This window comes from Vulpes lagopus, chromosome 11 (genome assembly GCF_018345385.1).
Source record: "Vulpes lagopus strain Blue_001 chromosome 11, ASM1834538v1, whole genome shotgun sequence".
Taxonomy (NCBI): domain Eukaryota; kingdom Metazoa; phylum Chordata; class Mammalia; order Carnivora; family Canidae; genus Vulpes; species Vulpes lagopus.
The window spans coordinates 6,256,776-6,281,932 of NC_054834.1; the positions used below are offsets into that span (position 1 = coordinate 6,256,776).

General features: G+C 43.0%; 1 protein-coding gene across 1 annotated transcript in view; it reads right to left on the minus strand.

The window, feature by feature from the left end:
* Positions 1-25,157, minus strand: part of VOPP1 (VOPP1 WW domain binding protein) — a 97,072-nt gene that overhangs the window by 36,501 nt on the left and 35,414 nt on the right. Inside the window, exon 2 of the mRNA XM_041722181.1 lies at positions 11,298-11,356. Within this exon, the coding sequence (XP_041578115.1) occupies positions 11,298-11,356 (59 nt within the window). The remainder of the gene's footprint in view (positions 1-11,297; positions 11,357-25,157) is intronic.

Consider the following 25,157-nt stretch of genomic DNA (forward strand, 5'->3'; position numbering starts at 1 on the left):
AGTTATATATAGAAAACCTTAATGACTCTACAAAGAAAAAAACTATTAGAAGTAATAAATTCATTAAAGGTGAAGGATACAAAATTAATACACAGATATGTTGCATTTCTGTATGCTAATAATGAAGTAGCAGAAAGAGAAATGAAGAAAAAATTCCATTTACAATTGCACCAAAAAGAATAAAATATTTAGGAATAAACTTAACAAAGAAAGTGAAAGACCTCTACTCTGAAAACTATAAAACACTGATGAAATAAAGACAACACACAAAAAAAATGAAAAGTACATATAATACTCATGAATTGGAAGAATAGTGTAAGAATGTCCATACTACACAAAGCAATCTACAAATTCAATGTAATTCCTATCAAAATACCAATATGTTTTACAGAGGGTTGTCCTAGGTCATTCGGGTTGCTATAACTAAATACCATGGACTGGGTGGGTAATAAACAACATAAATTTATTTCTCACAGCTTTGGAGACTGGGAAGTCCAAGATCAATGATAATGATCATGTTCTCATGAGGGCCCTCTTTCTGATTCATAACTGGTACTTTCTTCCTGTGTCCTCCCTCACATGGTGGAAGGAGCAAGGGTTCTCTTTAGAGCCTTATAAAAGCATTCACAAAGGCTCAGCTCTCATGACCTAACCACTTTCCAAAGTCCTCACTTCCTAATACCAACACCTCGGAGGGTTAGGATTCAACATAGGAATTTGGGGGGAGGGACAGAAACATTCAGATCACAGCAGGAGTCTAGAGATCTTAAGGCTGGGTAACCAGGGAAGTATTTCTCCCTGCTCTGAGGGCAAGAAAATACCTCTATCTTATACCAAGATTCTTCCATGATAAGCCCAACAATAAGAACAGAGAAAGGAGAAAAATTGTTCCTTAGAATATCTGTCCCCAGACTAGACCGGACACACCCCTCCCAAGGCTGCTATGCAAAGGCTATGCTCAGCTGCCTCATCATGGCACAACTAAAGGGTTAGGTCAAGGGCCATGCAGATGAAGCACAGTGAGGGAAGCACACCTGCTCCCTATCCCCACCATTCCTTTCCACTCTGCACATCCCTGAAACTCCCAGTGCTTCTGGGAGGACAGCGGGGCACATGGAGTCCAGCTGACCTGGCAGAGATGGAAACTCTCCAATAGGCTTAGGGTCTGACAACAGAAAAGGGAGGGACGGTGCACACCAGCACCTCCTAATCATCAGAAGTGGCCTTGTGTCTCAGTGCCCCCCCGGAACTAATCTTGGCACCTCCAACTCTGGCAGGCAGGTAAGATGGCCCAGGCTCTGCAAGGCCTCTTTCTGGGATGCTGATCTGACATCTGCAAGTAATACTTCATCCACTTGCACAATTATTCACAACAGAAAAATGAACCTAAAGAGATGCAATAAACCAGGTTAATGTGACTGCTTTAAAAGAAGCTTCAACACTCCAATGGGAGTAGGGCCTGAAGACGGCCTGGTCAAAACCAATAGCAAGGAAAGGGCAGTACTGGAAAGAATGGCCTCTACCCCAGAGCTTGGCACATGTTGCTGCCAGATAAGCCATGGACCATGAACTCCTTCCTGGATGGCAGGTCCTGGCTCCCTCATCTTTGCTTCCCATGGTCCCTTCCCAGGTACTCAATAAATATTAGAGAGGTTAACATACGGCCCTGGTGATGTAATCATTCATTATATTTCATGTATCCCATCTTCCTTTTGTATTTGACCAAAACACTTTCCATCCATGTGTTCCCTTCCATTGTCTTCTTTGAGCTGGGCATGGTGTGGATTCCCTTGAGTCTCAGGGGGGTTGACTTCCGAGAGATTTCCCCACATTCTCTCCTTCAATGGTACTTAGATCTAAAGCCAAAGCTAAAATAAGTGAGTAGATGGAACATCTAGAATTCAAATCCTCTGCACCTCTGTTCTAGTCATGTGGCAGACACAGATATGACCCGTTATGCAAAAGACCATCAAAGAAGCTACAGGCCCAGGTAAATGGCTTAACCTCACCTGTTGCCAGTTATTTCATTTGTAAAACTAGGTAAGAATGGTTTTAAGGTTTTCTGAGTATTCTAAGAAAATATAGATAAATCAAGGATGACCTTTGGGGTTAAACCTTTCCCACTGGCCAACTCTCCAGAGAGCCAGTAGTTTATCTCACTTCAAAATCATTGGTGTCTAGTTAAGAAGACCCGACTCACTACTAACCTACCCTCAACTTCCTGGAACAAAATGACTAGATTCATTTTTTCTCATAAGGAACAGGAAATATGCACATCTACATCACAAGCTTTCTCTGGCTTGTTTAAAATCACATGAAAAAAGACACTGTCTGAATTAACATCCATGTACCTGACTTCCACAAAGCTTCAGCTCAGCACCTAGCCAGATGTCTTAGGGACCTCAAAATCTGAAACACTGAGTGGTCACAGGCTCCTAGATCCATCCCACTGGCTGACTGTGCGATTAACATCTTTCTCCTACTGTTGTGTCAATGCTAAGACCTACAGAAGAGAGATGACTCATTCCTTTGAAAGAAAATATTAGGTGGTTGCTTTGTATTTGGCAAGATGGGTAGACCCTTAATGAGCTAAAATCCACCCCACATCTGCATGCTTGTTTCTGCTACAATTCATCGGCCTACTTGGTCATTCATCTTTTATTCCCTATGCTCGATAGTATTTTGCAGACAGCTGGAGGATGTCACAGAATAAGCATGATGAGACCTTGGAGTACTCAGCATAGGAAACTGAGGCCCAGAAATGTCAGATTTCCCCATGATCATATGTCAACCTAATGGCAGAGTAGGAATAGAGAAGGTCTTGACTTCCAGTCCCTAAAACATCTTCCATCACTAAGGATCAACGGTGACTCACTCTTGCCTTCCCCAGGGGTGAGGCCACCATTTGTTTCAGTTACTAAATGTGCACCAAATGCTTTCTCTCAGGCCCTGTGTTAGCAAAGAGAGAAGAAAGCAAGACAGAACTCGTGTCCTCAATGGACTCCTAGTCTAGGAAGGAGACAATGGCTGTTTTACTTTGGCAACAGGAAATAAGTCTGTTGGTGGAACATGGTACCAAAGATAATTTAGCATGAAGAAATCCACACAGGTGATGGTAATTTTGTACATCTAGGTAGCTACAATGGAAACCTAATTATCTTTAAAAATTAGCCTCTATTAGCTTGGTAACTTTTTTTTTTTTAAGATTTTAATTATTTATTCACGAAAGACACAGAGAGAGAGAGAGAGGCAGAGACACAGGCAGAAGCAGGCTCCACACAGGGAGCCTGATGCAGGACTCGATCCTGAGACCCCAGGATCATGCCCCGGATGGAAGGCAGGTGCTAAACCGCTGAGCCACACAGGGATCCCTAGCTTGGTAACTTTAATGCTGGAATAAAATTCAGGAACATGAAGGGAATCAGGATACATGCACCTCAGCTGAAACAGATAAAGGAAGAGAGGCCACTATTAAGAGCTTTCTGGAGGAGACCATATAACAAGCTTAGAAAGGGCCTGCACAGAATGCAAGTCAGCTGTTGTCATTTTAGGTCTTGTATTATAAGCAATTCCCTCATAATTTCCCTGAATTGTGGAGGGCCCTATCTCAGCTGCAGTCTGGAAAACTGAAGGAATCCTCTGCTCTGCCTTGGTCTGAGGGAGACGTGGAAGCATGGGTGGATCTTGGGGACCACTGCAGAGTGAGCCAATGCTCTGAGATCCTGCCAGCCCTCCATGTGAGGTTCTTCTACCACTGTCAACTTTGGAGAAGGCCCTAAGGTCCCTGGCCTCACACTTGGAAACTCCATCCATGTGTCCATCACAGACTCAGCCCTGGAACATGTTCCATTTGCTTCTGCCTCCCAAGCCATCTCCCACCTCTGCTCTTGAAGACATAGGTCCATCCATAGATGGTGGCTGTGGGCAAGAGAGGCTCTGGGACAAGCCTCAGGCTGCAAATCTCAGCAGAAAGGGTGACATTTCTTCTAGAGAGGAGAGACGCTGCTCCTGATCTGCGGGCCCCCATCCCCCCTCACCCACAAAGGGGTCAGTTGTGGCCATCGCACCATCCACTCAGGCACCAAGGGCAACCCATGCCAACCTCTGGATTCCGGAGCCAGGCTGAGAAGGGCCCTTCTGAGAATCACCAAGGGCATGCCCCGCAGTGAGCCAAACTCATCCAGTCCTCCTGTCCCTCTGCGGGGGGTGGGGCGGGGGGGGGGCAGGTGGCAATCCCTGTATGTGAAGTCAGGGATGCCAACTGGTCATCTATGGACACAGGACCCTGACCTGTGTCCTTCTATAATGCAACTACGTATTAGTGATGATACGTTCATTGTGACCATGCACAGGAGTATCCACCCTCACCACAACCGAATATAGTAGTTACCACATTACCACACCTACTTCCTAGCAGGAGAACGAAGGCCTGCAAGCCAAGTGATCTGCCGAGTTGCTCAGCAGGTGAGAGCAGGCGAGCCCAAAACTACCTCTCCTGTGCTGCATGGCTGCCCTCTGCACACGCAGGAGTAATGGGTGCACTGTGACAGGACAGCAGCTCCCAGTCACCTGACAAGGCACAAGGGCCTCAGTGCTTCCTGCAGCTACCTGAACATCAAAGTGAGCACCAGGATGTGAGGCTGCATTTAGACAAATGCCACCTTTGATTGCAGTACTTTCTGGACTCTAAACAAAGAAGGAGGAAAGAGCACTCCTTCAGATCCGTTTGGCCCTGTGCCTGCCAGTGTCCCAGGATGTGCTCCTTGGCAAGGTCTTTCTCTTATCTTCTTATCTAGTGCCTCCTGCTCACATGGTGTTCTAAGCTGTGTAGACAGAGGGGGCTGAGTGAGCAAGTCCTTGATAGAAGAACAATTCAAGCAGAGAATGAAAGTGAAGGAACTACATTTGGTGAGGCCACATGACCATCCAGCTATTTTTAAATCATACTGTTGCTAGGAGGAGATACTAGGAAGCTCTGAACCAACGTACAAAAAAGGCACGTTTTAATTAAAGGCTTTTGAAAGGGCAGCCTGTAGATAAGAAAGAAAGGTAGTAGAGTGAAGGGTAGGGGAAAAGAAAAAAAAAAAAAACATTTGAAACATGTTGTTCTTCTGTTTGGATTTCAAAGGGATTTTTTTTCTTCAAAAATAAGGAGAATATTTTGTTTGTACATACATTGTATGCAGGCTTCCAGCTCAACAGAGGTTAAAAAAAATGAAAAGAAGTTTTTAAAAAATTGAAGGGAGAAAGATAATTTAGCGTGAAGAAATCCAAACAGATGATGGTAATCTTGTATATCTAGGTAGCTACAATGGAAACCTAATTATCTTTAAAAATTAGCCTCTTATAGCTTGGTAACTTTAATGCTGGAATAAAATCCAGGAACATGAAGGGAAGCAGGAGAAGTAGGAATACCATATGGGACTTCAGCTGAGACAAATGAAATTAGATTTCAAATAGAAGAGTTAAGTCTGTAAAACAAGTTTGCAAACTAGATGTCCTCTCCCTAATGCATTCTTTCCATGGTAAGTTATAGGCACAGAACAGAGGTATCATTTGGAATATGTTTCCTGCAGGGGAAAAAAATCCTGTCACAGAATTAAGAGGACACCATCTCAGGTAAACACATCTTTAAGGAATTACCTTTTTGGAGAATTTCATATAAAGCACTTTACCCAGAAGAAATGAAAGGCAGAATGAACCAGAAATGTATTTTTGAAGTGAGATCTGTTATAACTCATGGGTTTTACGTTTCATGTCAAAGGTGCTTCAAAAATAACTGCTCAGTCACACATTATTATACTGCAGCTCCCCGGAGCATAAGCACCTTCCATGTCTTGCGCCACCGTCTCCCAGCAACAGACACGTCGGCAGACGCTCTACAAGTGTCTGTGGACTGAATGAGTGAAGCACAGCACCCCCTCCCCCGAGAGGTACCCTGCGCAGTGAACATGAGTGGTGAGGCCAGTCTGGTCCTCCAGTGTAGAGACCCTACGGCTCTAGCCTGGAAGCTAGATCTCGACCTCCAGGCTCCCAGTGAGGGTGACTCAAGCTGGATACAAGTCACCTGTTCCTGCACCACCATCTGTGCCACCTTGACAGAAATCACGACAGGGTTTCAAAGAGGTGAATAGGGAACAACGGAGCTGCTCCTCACGTCTTCTGCAGACCCAAGTGCTTCTGGCTGGGTTTGTGATCTTTCTGTGCTACCATTTGGCCTGCAGCATATCTGTCCTTGAGCAGCATGAGCTTGGGTGAAGGAGACTCTATCAAAGCCACTTCTCCTCACTCCTCTTCATTTCCCCAATGTGCTGGAAAGCAGGGAAGAGAGCCTTCACGTACGAAACACCTTGCACGTACAGTCAAAGGGCAAGATCAGTTTGTAGAAGGAGCAACCCTGTGTACACACAGAGGAGATGCAAGCTGGCCTTGGGTACGTGTATGTATTTACGTCTGATTTCAGGGCTGACCACACACAGGCCCCATATTACCAACCAGGTCAACATTCACGTTCACATTTCATGAAGAAGCTAAGTGAGAAGGTCAAAGGCTAGTAAAGAAAGGATGGGGTGGAGCAGACATGTGGAACTAGATAGTGACTTCATGATGCTTAGTGAATATACTATATGACGCTGAAATATTCACTTCAAAATGGTGAATTTTGTTATGTGACTTTCACCTCAATTAAAAAGAAAGTCATAGAGCAAATATTTGAACCCTGATCTTCTGGATCCTAGAGCACTTCAAGTCTATGATTAAGGAAAGGGAGCCAGAGGGGCCCCTGGGTGGCTCAGTCAGTTGAGCATCTGCCTTCAGCTCAGGTCATGATCCTGTGGTCCTGGGATCGAGCCCCACGTCATCCCTCTCCCTCTGCTCTTCCCCCTCTCTCTCTAATAAATAAATAAAATCTTTTAAAAAGCCATCTATATATTTAATGCAATCTCTATCAAAATTCCAATGGCATTTTTCACAGAAATAGAAAAAAAAAAAGTCCTAAAATTTGCATGAAACAAGAGACCAGGAATAGCCAAAGCAATCCTGAGAAAGAACAAAGCTGGATGTACCACACTTCCTGATTTCAAGTGTACCATAAAGCTACAGTAATGAAAACAGTTGATACTAGCATAAAAAGACACAGTGACCAAAAGAACAGAACAGAGAGCCCAGACATAACCCCTCCCATATATAGTCAATTAATACTTGAAAAGGGAGCCAAGACTCTGTGAGGAAAGAATGGTCGCTTCAACAAATGGTGCTGGGAAAGCTGAAGAAATGCATGCAGGATAATAAAATTGGGCCTCGGGATCCCTGGGTGGCGCAGCAGTTTGGCGCCTGCCTTTGGCCCAGGGCGCGATCCTGGAGACCCGGGATCGAATCCCACATCGGGCTCCCGGTGCATGGAGCCTGCTTCTCCCTCTGCCTGTGTCTCTGCCTCTCTCTCTCTCTGTGACTATCATAAATAAAAAATAAAATAAAATAAAAAAAATAAAATTGGGCCTCTATCACACATCACTCACAAAAATTAACTTGGAATGGATCAAGGACTTGTAACACCTCATAAACTAAAAATCATAGAAGAAAATATAGGGAAGAAGCTCCTCAATATCTGTCCTGGCAACCAGTTTTTGGATCTGATAGCAAAAGCACAAACATCAATAGAAAGGGCTACACTACATTAAACTAAAAAGCTACTAGGGATGCCTGGGGGGCTCTGTGGTTGAGCGTCTGCCTTTGACTCAAGTCGTGATCCTGGGGTCCTGGGATAGAGGCCCTCACCGGGTGCTCAAGGTTCCTCATTATGAAGGAAATGCAAATCAAGACCACACAGGGGTATCACTTCACACCTCTTAAAGTGGCGATCATCAAAAAGATAAGAGATAACAAGTGTCCAGATATAGAGACAGGGGAACCCCATGCACTGCTGGAATTGTAAACTGTGTCAGCCACTCTGGAAAGCAGTAAGCAGAGTCCTCAAGGGACGCCTGGGGGGCTCAGCAGTTGAGTGGCTGCCTTTGGCTCAGGGCGTGATCCCGGGGTCTAGGATCCAGTCCCGCATTAGGCTCCCTGCATGGATCCTGCTTCTCCCTCTGCCTGTGTCTCTGCCTCTCTCTCCCTGTGTCTCTCATGAATAAATAAAATCTTAAAAAAAAAGAAGAGTCCTCAAAAAGTTAAAAATAAAATCACAATATATGATCTAGCAATCCCACCTTTAGGTAAACATGGAAAGGAAAGGAAAATAGGATCTTGAAGAGATACCTGCACTCCTGTGTTCACTGCAGCAGCATCCACAATAGCTATTATACGGAAGCAACCTAAATAAGATGTACACACAAAATGAAATATTATTTACCCACAAGAAAGAGGGAAGTTCTTGCATTTGCAACAACACAGATGTACCTTGCGGGCATTATGGTAAGTGAAATAAGTCGGAGGAAGACAACACTGTACACTCTCTCTTACGTGTGGAATCCAAGAAAGCCAAAGTCAGAGACAGTAAAATAGTGGCTGCCAGAGCCTGAGGAGACATGGGTCAAAGAGCAAAAATTCCCAGTAGTAAGATGAGTAAGTTCTGGAGATGTGAAGTATAGCCTGGTTTTTATAGCTAACAGTACTGCATTATATACTTTCAAGTTGCTAAGACGGTAAATCTAAGTGTTCTCACCACAAAAGAAGCAGCAGAAATTATGGGATCCAATGGAGGTGTCAGCTAAAGCTTATGGTGGTAGTTTATAATATATCTCAGATCAACACTTTAAATTTACACAATGTTATACATCAATTAGATCTCAAGAAAGCTGGGTAAAACAGAAAGAATGTGCAATGGTTCAGAAGAGCATTAACTCAGGTGAAGGGGACAGAGAGACCAGAGGTCAGACCACGAAGACTAGTGTGTATGGCTCGGGTTTTCAAGTGGCTGTGGAGTTAAATGGCATTAATTCATGTAAGGGGTATAGGACAATGCCTAGGCTATAGTAAAATTCTCAATATTACTATTATCACTTTTTATATTAGCTTCAGCTCCCTAATAATAGAGTGATTTTACTTTCTAATTTTTAGGGGATCCCTGGGTGGCTCAGCGGTTTAGCCCCTGCCTTTGGCCCAGGGCATGATCCTGGAGACCCGGGATCGAGTCCCACATCGGGCTCCCTGCATGGAGCCTGCTTCTCTCTCTGCCTGTGTCTCTGCCTCTCTCTCTTTCTCTCTGCCTCTCATGAACAAACAAGTAAAATTAAAAATACATATGTACATACTTTCTAATTTTTAGAACCCTCCTCACCACTGGTAAAGAGAGCTGAGAGGAATCCAAACCAGCAGACCAACCACACTAAAGAACAGGGCTTGTCTCTGCTCTCTGTCATACAAAAACCCCTTTCCAAATACAGGGAATAAGTAACTGAATAAAGGATTAAACAAACAAGTAAACACAAGAATGGCAATGACTTCCAACTCCCAACCTTAAAAAAAACCAGGAAATAGGAGCAACCGGGTGGTGGCTCAGTGGGTTAGGAGACCAACTCTTGACTTTGGCTCAGGTCACAATCTTAGGGTTGTGAGACTGAACCCGACTTGGGCCTTCAGGCTCAGCAGAGAATCTGCTTGGGATTCTCTCTCCCTCTTCCCCTGCCCCACCTCCTGCTCACACGCTCACCTGCATGCATGCATGCACCTGCTCTCTCTCTAAAATAAATAAATATTTTTTAAAAACAGGAAATGGCTCATCAGCTGATCTACAAAACAACTTGAGAAAGATCTATTTTCAGGGGCGCCTGGGTGGCTCAGTTGGTTAACTGCTTAACCAACTTTTCCAAGTGGGTTTTGTCTTTTTGCAGCTGCAGAGGCCTTCAGCCAGAACTCTGCACTGTGGGGCACTGGGAACCCCAACTTGTCAGCGTGTCCCCATTCACAGGCAGGTGACCACCCTCCTCCTATTCTGGTCTCTTTCAGATCAGAAATTCCTCAAGAGGGACATCTCGGTGGCTCAGCGATGGAGTGTCTGCCTTTAGCTCAGGGCATGATCCCAGAGTCCCGGAATTGAGTCTCACATCAGGCTCCCCGCATGGAGCCTGCTTCTCCCTCTGCCTGTGTCTCTGCCTCTCTCTGTGTGTCTCTCATAAATAAATAAATAAAAATCTTTAAAAAAAAATAAAGAAAAAGGAATGCCTGGATGACTCAGCAGTTGAGCATCTGCCTTTGGCTCAGGACAGGAAACCGGTCAGGGGGTCAAGTCCCACATTGGGCTCCCTATGAGGAGCCGGCTTCTCTCTCTGCCTATGTCTCTGCCTCTCTCTCTGTGTCTCTCACGAGTAAATAAATAAAATCTAGAAAAAAAAAGAAAAAGAAATTCTCCAAGAACGGCAGGAAATAAAAATGTACATGTTGGCCAATTAAGAAATAACATTCCTTGCTACTATTATGTATCTCCTGTCCAATCTCCCTATAGTTAAAATATACAGTGTTTCTGCCATAATGCAATTATATACATTACTGAATGATCTCATGTTTTACAGAATGTACTGTCAAAAATAATACTTTCTAGAAAAAATTGGTGTGGGGCATTCCTCTCAAAGCCTACAGAACTTCAAAACACAATAAAAAGAATAACTGATAACCCGGAGAGTTAATCTGACTACTTAGGCAGGTGTTCAGCATAGCCAGGGGCTAACTCAGCAGACATTAAAAAAAAAAAACAAAAAACAGAAAACGACAGGAGTAAAATACAATAATGCTTTAATCAGAGTAACACCAGCAGGCACCCAGGGCACCGGAAGAAGCATAACCTGCTCTAAGCCGAGGGCCATGAAAGGCTGACTGTCCCCTGTCTAGGGAGGGTCCCAGGCCCAGGTGATCTTTTTGACGGCTGTCAACACACACACACACACACACACACATACACTCATAGCAACTGATGTAAGGGTTTTTTCCTATCCTGCTCAAGTTCAAAATCCTACTCTTACTACATTTTCTCCCTTTGCCTAGGAAAATGTGTATAAACCAACATCACCCTGGCCCTCCTAAGACATCTTGCTCCTTTTGACCAATTATGGATGAGTGGATATGTATCCCAGAACAAAGCACCTGGTATTTCATGCTGTCCTCAAAGGAGGTGGTCCGCACAGGCTGTGTCCTTAGAGAGGTCACCTGCACGTTCATGAGCAGAGGCCGGTGAAACCAAGGGTGAAGGCCTCCCTGGACTGAGTTTTCCCCATCCTAAAAAAGTCCTATTGCCTCTGAAAGAAATGATTCCCAGAGAAATATGTGACCACAAATCAAACCAATAGAAAAATGCAAATACTTACATATAATATGTTGGATAGAGTCCTTCAAAATACCAGCAATGTTTTTTGGCCTCTGTGCACTGAAAATAGAAGAAATAAAAACTTTGTCAATGGAAAGTCATATTGTTAAGAACATCTGACAAAAAGGCACAAAGATGGGTAGGTTGATAGACCTTGAAGTGTGAAAAGCAGAGGGTTAGGAGAGACAAAGAATCAGAGGGAGATCCACCCCCACGATGACCTGTTAATTTCTTTAATTTTTTAAAATCTGGAAGCAGGATCCTGTGTCTTGGTCTGGTTCCCTTTCTGCCATCAGAAAACATAGGAAAAGGGAAGAAAACATAGGAAAACATCTACTTCCTGATCATTTTTCTAGCCTTTTATATCCCTAAATACATGGGCATGACCAATTCATTAAAAAGGTAAACCAAAGACAATCCATTTTTAAAAACTCATATGGTACCATACTTCAAATATCGAAAATACACTAAAAATAAAATACTACAAATATCTCCATTTTCCACCTTCCATTTTTGAAAGCTATTCCCCTCTCCCAGTTTTAATATTTCCAGATCTTTATATTTCAGAATATTCCAAAGTCCATATTCAAATCCGGTCACCCAGTGGGGATCTGCATCTGCCCGACTTTGTAAATCAGGTTTCACTGGCCAGCATCAATGCCCTCATTCCCGGGTAGGAGAAATAGGGAGGAAGCAGGCAAGGAAAGACAACAGAAGCCTCCCCAGAGCTTCCCGAGGAAGTCTGACACTTGACATCCTGGAGGGTAGAACAAGTGTAATGAGACCCTGGGGCACTAACTACCTCCCACATCAACAGCTGAGACTAAGTGCCCTGGTCTCTGGGTTTCTGCTCCAAGCAGAAACACTCTATGCACCTGAACAAGATTTTTCTAAAATTCTTTAGCTTGTGCTATCATTTTTTTAAATTCACAATTTCCTACACTTGTGATCCAGTTCACTGGACCCTATGTACAAACAATACTTTCGAAGTATTACAGTGCTTTGCAAAGCAACCAGCAGGAAAACAGAGAAAGGCATAGTGAAAACAAAGCTTTCAAAAAAAAAAAGAAAGAAAGAAAAGAAAAGAAAAGAAGGAAAGGAAAGGAAAGGAAAGGAAAGGAAAGGAAAGGAAAGGAAAGGAAAGGAAAGGAAAGGAAAGGAAAGGAAAGGAAAGGAAAGCAAACAAAGCTTTCTTTGGGCAAGGCAGGGGCTAAGTGTCTCACCAATCCCCCACCGCCACCCGACCCCCAGACCCGGGCATCCTTCCTCTGCCTTTCCCAGCCCTAGCAGGTGTATGGCAATACCCTCCTGCAACAGTCTTCCCAACGGCTATAAGGAAGTTTCAGAAGCAGACGCCAACTTAGAGCAGAGTGCCAAGGGAAAGGTGAATGCAGATACCATGTGTTACTAGCTAAATCAGATGGGTTATGAAAAGAGTGTGAAACACTGTTTGTTTGTTTTTAATGTGCTTTAGACACTCAGAAGCAGACTCAGGTGGCCTGAATTGACACAGTTTTATTAATGGAAAATGAGTTTAATTTAGACTACGTTAGTGCCTGCCCCGTTCAAGAAATGAAGTTCAGACAGCTGAAGAAATCAATTTATTTTGGCAAGGAAGAGCAATTTCAGGTCTCTGCCCTAAATTACAATTCAGTTCGCTAGAGTCCCCTATTATAAGCTGAGAAACCAGGTCGTTCTTCCAGGTGGCATATTAGATATGTTTCTACTGGAGACGGGCACACTTTCTTAGAACTTGACACTCGACTCTCCCCAAACTGTCCTACGACTACAGGATGGCAGAAAGGGAACCAGACCAAGACACAGGATCCTGCTTCCAGATTTGCCACTAACAGGGAGACAGACCCTGGGAAAGGTAGGCTTCCGTGACCTCCTTGACACCCAGCTGCCCGTGTTGTGGGGGTACGTGACGTACACGGACGGATGTGTGCATGGGCTCTATGGGAGTGTGTATGAGCTTCAGAACTACAACAGGGTATATAAAAGCCCTGAATTGCTACAGACAGCACAACTCCCAGACACTCTCATACATGGCCGTTGGGGAGGAAATTTGGCAGTATCTGGAAAACCATCAATGTTATTTCGCTTTAGCCACTGATTATCAGAACACCTGGGTGGCTCAGTGGTTGAGCATCTGCCTTTGACTCAGGTCATGATCCCAGGGTCCTGGGATCAAGTCCCGCATCAGGCTCCCTCCAAGGAGCCTGCTTCTCCCTCTGCCTATGTCTCTGCCTCTCTCTCTCTCTCTGTCTCTCATCAATAAATAAATAAAATCTTAAAAAATTAATTAAAAACACTGATTATCTCTCCACAAACATGAAACATCATATGCACAAGCTTATCTATCATGGCATTATTTCTAACAGCAAAATCCTGGAAATGACACAAATACCCACTCACAGCAGGCTGATTATATAAGCCATGGGAAATCCACATGACGTGGCCAACAAGAATGACGTCCTCCAGAAACAGCATGACATAATTTCTAAGATGCAGTGTTAACCAAAAGAATAATATGCAAAAGTGTGTGTCTGTATGCTACTTTTTATGGAAAAGGAAAATTGCACATTTGTTTAATTTCTTACAAACAGAATCATAGGAAAGGTACAGTAAAAACTAGTGAAAATGTTTACCCTCTGGGAGAGAGCAGAGATTTCTCTGTGTGTACTTTTTCATATAGTGTGACTTTTGAATCAGGCTTTTCATGTTGAAAATATTAAGTTAAAAAGGATTTTTTTTTTAAATTTCCTCTTCTCAGACCAAAAAGACTTACTAAAGACTATACATGCACATGCCACTGGCTTTGCCAGAAGCAAGCAAACAGAGTAGATAGCTGGGAAATTCGAAGAGCCTCTCAAGAAATGTGGGGAGAACACTCTCTCTTCACACCCCTCCCAGTCCCCTCAAATGTCACAGACACCACCTCCATCCTATTCTCCCTCTGACCTCACAGCTCTATTTCTGGAACTGTTGCCAGGATATTCACGGAAAGCACTGGCACCTCCTTGTCCGTCACTTTTGTTCACAGATAGTTAACAATCACCTTTTACCATTTTCCACTAAGCTCCTCGGGTAAGACCTTATTTTGAAAAACATCAACCTCTGTTCCTTCACAAAGGATTCTCTTAAGAAAATTTTATGGTCACATTTCCTGAAACAGAAAATACCTTTAGAACTGAGCTGCCTACCACTAAAACACAGTTTAATTTTATCATTACTTGAAATTAGTTTATGCTTTTGAAATTCGCAAATATCCAAGTAACTTCTTCATTATTTTTGGTAGCTGGACGTTTACAACAGCTTTCTTGTAAGGAATGTTCACACTGAATAACACGTACTATACTTCACTGAAGTTAAGATGGGGTATTATTCCATCTCACAGCTGGGTAGTAGGAAGAACACAGTGTCACATATTTCAGTATCAACTGAAAACACTGAATGAGGACTAAGAAGTCCTGGTAATTTTCACTGTTGAGCCTTTCCTTCACTAAATGCCTGTTCACTGAGCCCTAGGTGTCAAAGTCAGCTTGCACATAAATCCAAGAGCCTGACGGGAGGACTGAAGATTAGGTTCCACAGGGCAGGAGATGGAAAGGAAGATCCTTGCTACAAACCACCCATGGGCGAGAGCCAGGTTCTGCCAAGTGGAAGCCTCCCAACAAACCCTAGCAATTCCAATCCCCAAATCTAGCATAAGCATAAGGAATCAGGGCAGAGCCAGAGAGCTGGGGCTTTGGACATGTGGTCCAAATTGGAGTTTGTGAGGGATGAGTAAGGGGAGGGGGCTTCCAGAGCATTCCCAGACAATGGTGGGCTCTCAGAAGTGACCTCATGAGCAAGCAGAGGGGTGGTATGAGGACAGCACTGTGCTAGGGTCCATTGGAAAGAGCACCCAAAGCAAGGGGAATGGATGGATCCATCTCACAGAAGAAAAATGAATCAAAACCTAGAAAGCTGGGTTCTCATTCTGAGAACTTATCGGCCATGGTGCTAGCAGTCTGGACCTCAGCCTTCTCATTTGTAAAACAGGACAGATTCCCTTCCCTGCTGAATTTATAAGATGGCTTTACAAAGTAACTGAGATTGAAAGCAGCAAATGTCTGGCCAGATCAGGGTACAGTTCACTGAATCTCACACCCAGCCAGCAATTCTATCTCTAAGTGTGTGCCCTGAGTCAAGCTTTCTTAATTCTCTGCAACAAGTGACTTCTAAGACCCATTTTACTCTGATTACCTATCATGTACGAAGAAGCACTAGTTCCAAACCTCTTGAGGACAAAGATTCTAAGTATTTAGTTTTCCAAAACCTCCCTAAAATAAATAAGCCCCCTCTCTAAAAAATAAAAATTAAAAAAAAATTCTAACAATATAAACTAAGGGGAAAAAAAACACTTTCAGGGTTATGTCCAACCTAAAAGTAGGCCAACCCACTCTACCACCATTACTACCATGACACTACCATAGTTTTCTCAAGCACTGACCATCTACTGAAACAAAATATATTTTTTTTAGGAAAAATCAGGTCCACTGCTCTCTGTTTTCTGACGGGGCACCCTCTACAGCCAGGGTGCTCTATGGTTCTGGGCAAACAGGAGGTCCTCAAGGCACTTATAAGGTAATACTCCTTCTGTGTGTATAATGAAAGTAATAATAATAAGCATGACCATCTATTTCTCAAGGAGATCATAAAGAACAGCAACATGAAGTTTATAAATTATTAACAAAGCACAATATGCAGGATTGTGAGAAAACACCTACTGTAAAGAGCAATTCATTCGAGGGTAATCTAAGATTTAGACGGAAAAGGCTTGTAAGACGTCTGTAGTCAGGGAAAAATCCCAGTGATCTATTATTCAAGGACTAGGATATCTACAAATTTGGCTGAGCTCTCCTAAATATAGTCATCCATATTTAGCCAGGATCTAAATAAGCCCAAAGAACAAATCCTTGCTAATCCCCAACAGTAATCCTCACACTGACATAAATTATTCTATATCTATCTGTGCTACATATAGGAGGTCCCACATGCCAGAGTTTAATAAATGGCACATCCTATTCCTAATCCAAGGTAAAAGAAGGTTGCACCACATAACACACAGTCAGCTCTAAGAGAACTGAAGCTGCCTATGATTTTGGGACACACGAGTGAAGGATTCAAAACACTATGGATTTCATCAAAATTCCACCCTTTCTCCTCCTGTTCAGAGGGAGGTGGAGTAGGATCTTTAAATGAATAGCAAACTGGCAACCTAGCATTTCACTAACAGAACTAATCCCACAGACACCTGGAAAGCAAGGGTTCTTTTCTTTTCTTTTTTTTTTTTTAACCTATTTCACTAGTATGTCCTGGACGAGTAAGTCCACAACTTGCTTCAAAATGGTGGGAAGGCCCTAGGAGGATCAGTTTGACGACTCTCTTTGTCAAAGGGGAAAGATGCCCTGCTGCGCCGCGGTGCTGCTTTCACATCATCAAAACTGAACTTGACACACACGCCCTAGGATCTAGGCCGCATTCAGTGCCAGCCAAATTATGGTGGGCAGTTAGACTCAGCTCAGACTCTGAACAAAGAGGCAGCCTCCTGGATGCTGGCAGGGCTGGTGCTCAGGACCAGGGACAGAGGCAGAGTGCAGCCAGTCCTTCCTGAAGACCGAGCAAGAATTTATGGAGGGAGTAGCAGGTAATTATATCAAGGTTCTGAATTTCAAAGAATAAATAGGAGTAAACATTCTGGAGTAAAACAGGAATAAAAATTCCTGTATTGGAATTTTAATCAATTTCCTAAGTGCTAATTACTTAATCCTTGGGCATATGGACATTCTCTTTTTCAGGAACATCTATCTCCAAGGAACCTTGATTTTTTTAGAAATAAGTATAAGGCTTCTCACAAGCATCGTTTATTAAAGGAAAGAAAGCTGAGAAACTCTTTAAACAACAGAAATAAAAGATCCCCTAGTGTCTTACAGAAGAAACTAATCAGCCATTCTTCTTTGCCAGCAAATAACCATTAGAGATGTAGCACTATTAACATCTTAAAGATTCTGGGGGCATGTAGACTACAAGACACAAATCTGGCCCAGTTACATATCCCTAGGAAAAAAATCTGTGCATTCTTATAACTTATCCTGAATAAAGTTTCCCTGTTAGCTTTATCTGCCTTAGTTTTTAACAGAAGAATGGCAGGGGAGCTTAGTCAATGTCCTTAATGCATGTGGGTAAAAATCCTTATCTCTAGGAAATGCAAATAAATCAATAACCAAAATTAAAAGGCATAAAATAGAGGAAACTATTCAAATATGGTAAAGTTAATATCTTTAAGCAATAAATAGCTTATATAATCCAATATGAAAAAGATTTAAAAATCCCAACAAGAAAAAAATAAAAAACAGATATGACAATTCTTCAAAGAAACACAAAAGGTCAATAAAACTATTTCAAAAGGTAAAATTCATGAGTAATCAAATAAATGTAAAGTATAATTGTATGGTTTTAGCTATCAAATTGTTTAAAAAATACTAGTATCAACTGTTGATGAGGGCATGAGGGAAAAGACATTATCACATAATAGTGTTGAGAATATTATGTCTCAGGAAGACAATTTTCAATATATATCAAAAAACCTTTGAAATGCACCTAACTTAAGATTTGATCAACAAAATTATAATACATCCAAAAGATCTACTAGTTGGCATATACCATTAGATTCTAGAAAAATATACAATTGTATGGCAGCATTTTGCTAAGAAAAATAAAGCCAATAAAATAGCAAAACCAGGATAGCATATAGTTGTTATACATCACAGTACAAAGGAAATAATATATAAAGACATATGCCAAAGTAATGACAACAAATTATGGTTTTGGTGGCATTAGAGAGGGCTTTTTTCATTACTCATTTTGGCAACCAAGTTTCCAAGTTTTGTCTATGTAACTTCTGTATGGAACATTTTGTTTCTAAATTTCTGTCAAATTTTACTTTAAAATGCAGATCACTTATCACCCAATAAAGAAGTGGAGAGTAGGCATAAAGAAACATTTAGAATGAGGAAGTGTAATTGGTTAACAAAAGTGAACATTATCCTACTACAAATTAAATAAAAAGTAACGGATGAACAAAGTTTGTGAAAAATAATACACAAGGCTAGAAAGGGTGTACTGGAACAATTCTCATACAGCCAGCGATGATAACTGTATTTATAAAATGTCTAACATCATGAAAAAAATGTTCATTTTATGCGGTCATTTTAAAACACATCACATACATTTACTTTTAACAATGTAAAAACAAATATGTATTTATAGGAAAAATGGAACAATACAAGCCTAAATTTATAGTGTTATTTTGGGACAGTGTCATTTCTTTTGGGTTACTCTGCAAAAATCTCTTTACCTCTGCAAAAATCTCTTTACCTCACCCTTAAATTCTTCTAACAGTAATCAAGCATTATACCACGATGCAAAGGGCATATGAGTCCTAAATTAGTGTAAAAGATGGGATCCACTGACAGACTCCAAACACTTAGGCACACAGGCATTCCTAGTCATGTCACTAGAACACAAGAGTTCTGAGAACCACGCTATTCTTTAAAACAATTATCAACATAATGCATAATTTCTAGGACAGTCATGTGATCCAAGTTCTTGCTCAATACAAGGTTTAATTTATATACCATTATGTTGGAAAACTTACACTCCTATATTTCTCCATTACTCTCACAGGACAACCATACTGACAACACTTTTGACACCAGGTGTGTGCAGATTTTCCCCACACCACCAAGTAACTCTGTGACACCAGCTGGGTATCCTACAATTTAACTCAGTTCAGACACTATGTACCAGGAGACTGCAGTAGATCTCATAGTCCTACAAGAGTGCCCCTTCCCCACTTCAGACACCAGTTGTCACTTGGGCTTCTGATCTACTGGCTATGGATAAGAGGTTCCCACAACCCCCTCCTTAGGTTCCATTGATTTTCTAAAGTGGCCCACAGAACTCAGAAAAACATCCTACTCACTAGATCACTGGTTTATTATAAAAAGATATAACTCAGGAACAGCCAGATGGAAAAGATGCACAGGGCAAGATAAAAGGAAGGGGCATGAAGCTTCCATACCCTCTGAACACACTACTCTCCCTAAATCTCTATGTGTTCACCAACCTGGAAGTTCCCTGAACTCAGTCCTTTTGTGTTTTTATGGAGTCTTCACCGCATAGGCATTATTGATTAAATCATCGACCACTGGTAAATCACTCAACCTCCAGCCCCTCTCCCCTCCCAAGGAATCAGGAGTAGGCCTGAAAATTCCAACCCTCTCATCATATGGTTGGTTCTCCAGGCAACCAGCCTCCCCATCCTTAGGTGCTTTCCAAAAGTCAAGTCATTAATATAACAACAGATGCCTTTACTGGGACGAAAACCAAATATGTATTTCTTAGTATAAATCACGGTATCAAAACCATAAAAGTCACCCATTTTCAATGCACGGTTTGGCAAGTTTTTAGAATTTTATATGCCTTGTGCATTCAACACCATAATCCCATTTTAGAACATTTCCATTACCCCAAAATGTTCTCTCTTGTCCTTCTGCAGTCAATTTTAGCTCCTACCCCAGCCCCAGGCAAACTGATCAGTCCTTTAGCTTTGTCTTGCCTTTTCCACAAGGTTCAATTAAATGAAATCATATGACTTATAGCCTTTTATGTCTAAATTCTGTCCATCTATGCTGTTGACTGTATCAGCAGTTCACTCATTGTTAGTGCTGAATGCTATTCCATTGAATGGATACTCCACATTTTGCTTATCCATTCATCTGGGCTGTTTCCTTGTTTGGGCTATTGTGAACAAGGCTGCTATGAATATTTGCATGCAGATCTTTCGGTGAACATATGTCTTTATTTCTTGGGTATGTACCCAGGGGTGGAAGTGCTAAGCATATGGTGGTGACTCAATGTTTAGCTTCTTGAGGAGTCTCCACTCTGTCTTCCTAGGCAGCTATCTTACATTCCCACCTGCAGTGCGTCGAGGGGTCTAGTTCCTCTACATCTCACCAACAGTTGCTATTATCTGTCTTTTTTATGTCAACCCTCTGATACTGTTCTGGTATCCCACTGTGGTCTTAACTGACATCTCCCTCATGACTAATGAAGGAGAGCATCTTTTCACTCTGGCTACCATTCACACAATGGCTATTATCCCCCTGGTACTCTTCATACATCTCACTAAACAGCAGAACAACCCGAGAGTTAGGCAGTATATGTATTCACAAGAGAGTAAATGAAGGTCTCAGAGAAGTGAACTAACCTGGCAAGGTAACACAGGAAACAAGCAGAAGTTGGGATCTGAATAAAGTCTGTGGGTTTCTAATATCTACATATTGTTTTCTGGAAATGTACAGATGTCGCAATTTTCCATGTCACAATAATTCACAATCCCATTCTTTGTTATGCCTGTCACATCTCTCACAGGGAGCCAGAATGAGATTTATTTTAGGCATTTCATTGCCTAGAAGAAAACTAAAATGATGATTGAAACCACACGAAAGACCCCCTTCCATCCTTCCAAAATAAACTTTCTGAGTTATTAGAAATTATACCTTAGAGCACCATTCAACTCTCAGCACTATCATTTACTGCATCTTCAAGAGCAAAACAAACGACACGAGTGCTTAGCAGCTTTGCCAAGACTTGGCCAACCCGCCATGAACAATCACAAACCAAAGGAGCCCAAAGCCCACCCAGGGGGCAAACCAACCTCTTTCACACCCAGAAACTGTTCTTAGCTGCTAAAAATACTGAGAGGTGCAACTTTTTAGCACGGAACAGCACAAAGCGAATGTATCAGCTGCAGCCAAAAAGTTTATGTGACAGATTTTCCAAATGCCACAAAACATCATTCATTCAAAAACCGATGACTGGAAGATTTAATTAGAATGGTCTAAAAGCAGTGATAACAGATGGAAATAGTAGAGCTACTGTTATTTGCTGGCAACAAATGAATACAATCAACCTTAGTTATGGGCCCAATTCTAAAAAAAAACATTGGACAAAAACATGGAAACTTTGGATAACCCTCCCTCAGGGCCTAAGCCAGGAAGGTCACTCCTTTCAATGTGACTACAGAAGACAAGAGCCACGTTATGAGAAAGTCAACAGATCAGCTTGGCAACCACCTGATCTATAACTTGCTCACCCTGCTTGGATGCTATCTACCACAGGAAGTGACTGAGAATACTGAAAAGTCAGTTTTTTCCAACCACATCGTGCAGTGCTCCCCAAATGGATAATAGACATAGACTAAAAAGACCCCTCTTCTCCAGTCGGGTCAAAGTCTGCCAGCAGACCAAAAACTTAACCACTAGAGGGGCAGTCTGGGTGGCTCAGCAGGTTAGCACTTGCCTTCAGCCCAGAGCGTGATCCTGGAGACCCGGGATCGAGTCCCACCTTGGGCTCCCTGCATGGAGCCTGCTTCTCCCTCTGCCTGTGTCTCTGCCTCTCTCTCTCTGTGTCTCTCTCATGAATAAATAAATAAATCTTAAAAAAAAAAAAAAACTTAACCACTAGACTAATGAGAAAATGCCAATTTCTTATCTTTTGTTGACAGAAATGCCTAGAAGGATTAATAAGCACAGCAGCTTGAGAGCAAAATGCCAAAAAGAAAAAAAGGGTTTCCTAACTTAGGCTTATTTGACTTATACCTTGACTTACACTTTAGAAGGAAACTGTGTTGGATTCTTTGATAACATACAAATTGCTAAAAGTCTGGATCCTACCTGTAAGGAGCACAAGAGTCTAAAAAGAGCTGAGATTCGGCGAAACACAATGGGAGGCTGAACGCTGGTGGGATCGCCCACATCCAAAAGGCAGTACAACAGATGCCTCCTGTCGTGCCAAGTACCTCCAGCCCATTCTTTGTCCCCAGAAAGGTCACACTGTCGTTCCCTGGGTCTTCAATTTACCAGGGGAGCCCCACATCAATCCCCCAGCACCCCCTGCAGTTTCACCTAACAGCTACTCATCCTTCAGGTCTCAACTTACATAGGAATTTCTTCCTAAGACTGAATGTAGAAGGAGGACTCGGTGGACCACCTCCAATACCGTCTGACCCTACCATTTACACATCTGGGCTTCAGTAGCTGGGTGTTAATGGGACCTCACCACCCCTTATTCTCCCAAACACAAAGGCAGGCACGTATCAGCGTAACTCATGTTCGATTCTTTCGAGCTACCACATTGCCAAGCATGTAAAGGTGCTTAATACGTGAGGTTAAAGAAGGAAAAGCAATATGCTCCCAACACAGTCCCTGGGTATGTGGTTGAGGGACCTGCCTTACGCACCTCTAACTTGCAGCTACACTCAATTCACATGTTGAGCATTTTCACATCACCCGCTTGATGCTCTGTCTTGGGTACCCGTGACCCTCCCAGATTTTTCTTCCTTACTGTTTCTCCTGTTGGGGATGTGGGCTGGGGTGGGAGTGCGGGTTGAATGAAAATAGGAAGGAGGAAGACAGAACTCTGGTCTAAAGGGAAGACAATTCCTTGTTGTAAGTGTCGCAGACAGCAATGGCACTCCATCCCAAACAACACATTTCTGGAAGAATATCAGCAAATTGTTCATAGCTCTGTCTCCTAGCGCTGTCAGCTATCCTTCCTAATAGCTGTCACTGTGTCCTGCTTTTTAAAATCTATGACAGGAATCGTTCTGTGTGGGTTGTGTGGGGCAGTGGGGGATGGGGAAAGAAAAGGAACACGATGCAGGAGCAAAAGAGCAGATGACAAAAAACATTCTACAAACGTGTAACAGACAGACATTCTCTGGGTCTCCTAGTTCAGATATCTAAACTCCACTGGTTTATCTTGGCTTCATTTCTCGTGCATGATTTTCTAAACCCTTGTCTTGGCAGGTGCATGCTCCTGTGATGGTCGTCGGCTGCAGCATGTGCCAATTCTCACTTAGATGGTGAGCAGCTGTGTTTGGGAAGCTGGGGCTGCCTACAGCTTTACCCTGATGGGAGGCATCTCTGTCTCCATCACTCCGAGCCCGATGTTCAGTATTTCCACCAACTGGGTTTTTGCTTTTTAGCTCACTCTATGGCTGCCCCAGTACTGACCTAATGCCCCTCACATTTCTCCATGGTGGCTCTCTTGCAGGTGTCTTGACCACAACAAGACGCCAGAACACTGTGTTGTGCAGGACTCTGACACAGACCAGGGACCTTTTTCCAGCTGCCACCTGGCATCTTGACCATGTGCCTCCAGGACTGTGAGACTCTGACATCCAGAATAGAGAGCCTCTGGCTATCCCCTACCCCTGGGTTCCTTACTTCCAAGAACAGCACCGCTGCCCACCATGGCACATCAGCCAAATGCTATGCCCACTCCTCCTCTTCTTTCCACTCCACCCTATGTGGTCCTCAAGCTCTGTCCCTCTCCAGCACCCCACTCCTTGGTGGCAATTGAGGCCACGAGGCAAGTGGAAAGAGTGTGTAAGCTTGCCTGTGGGGGAGGAAGGGAAGGAGGATGCAGGTGGAGACAGGAGAGCAGAGCTTGGGGCTGAGCACATCCCCAAGAGCCCGCATGACCTTCACGCCTCTGAAGCCCTGGCTGAGTGGCTGCTAACACTGTACACGCCTCCCTCACTTCTCAAGAGACTTTATAATGCTCAGGCGGCTATGAGGCACTCTGGAAAGGACAACCCAAGAGAACCTAGCACAATGCATCAAGTCTTTGATATCTCCAGGGCTCCCCATTCATTATAGTTTCTTTCATTTTTTTCTTGAGGTCACAAATTCCTTTCTTCTGAATACAATTCTATCCTATATAGGGCTCCATCATACAAACACACAAAAGTTGTGGAGCTCAGAGAAAACAAGCTTTTCTTAGAACTCTCAAAATGCCTCATTGGCAGATTAAGCTCTAGACTCACAGGAAAGCTCCTGCCTTGGCATGGCCATGCCCCCTAATTCATGTCTCTGCTCCCTCCTTAGCCACCTTCCATCTACCTGCCTCTAGAGTGCAAGCTCCCCATGACAAGTCTAGATCTTCTTTACCTCCACCTGGAATGTTCTTCCTTGGAGTTTGTGTCATTTGGGGCTTTGATGAAAACTTCCTGAACTTACCAAAAATAAGATGTTAGTTTTCTCTGTGGGGACAATGGCTGATGAAATTTAATAAAACTATAGGTACTTCAGTGTTCAAGAATTTCTACGTGTATTGTCTTCTTATTTGGTCCTAAAATGCTGTATGAATGGACAGCCAGCTGAGCCAGGAGGCATGGTTTACCCTGTGCATGCTGTCCCCTGGTCTGATCAGAAAGGGGCTGTCCCTTTGTGGCCACCAAACTGCAGCCCATGTGAGGCTGTCTCCAAGGGCAGATTTTCTCTCCCTGGTGCACTGTTTCATGCTGTCACCCACCCACTCTTTTATTTGAGAGAGAGAGAGAGAGAGAATGCATGCACACACAAGCAGGGAGAGGGACAGAAGGAGAGAAATCCTCAAGGAGGCTCACGACTGAGCACAAACCCCAATGTAGAACACTAGACTCAAACCCAACACACTGAGATCATGACCTGAGCCAAAATCAGGAGTCAGGTGCTTAACCAACTGAGCTACCCAGGCGCCCCAACAGCTATCAGGCTTTTGAGCAAGTCAAGCACATAAATCAGACAAAGTAACACCACATTTGAGTTTTTTGGAAGATAACATACAACACTCCCTACAAGGTTATCCTTTCTGAAGCCCAAACTTTGAGCCAGGCTTTGGAAAATTCAACTGTCAGCTAACCAACCACCTGAACACGTGAGAACATCCAGTGTTCAGCTCAGCCCTGCACTGGCTTCCAGGA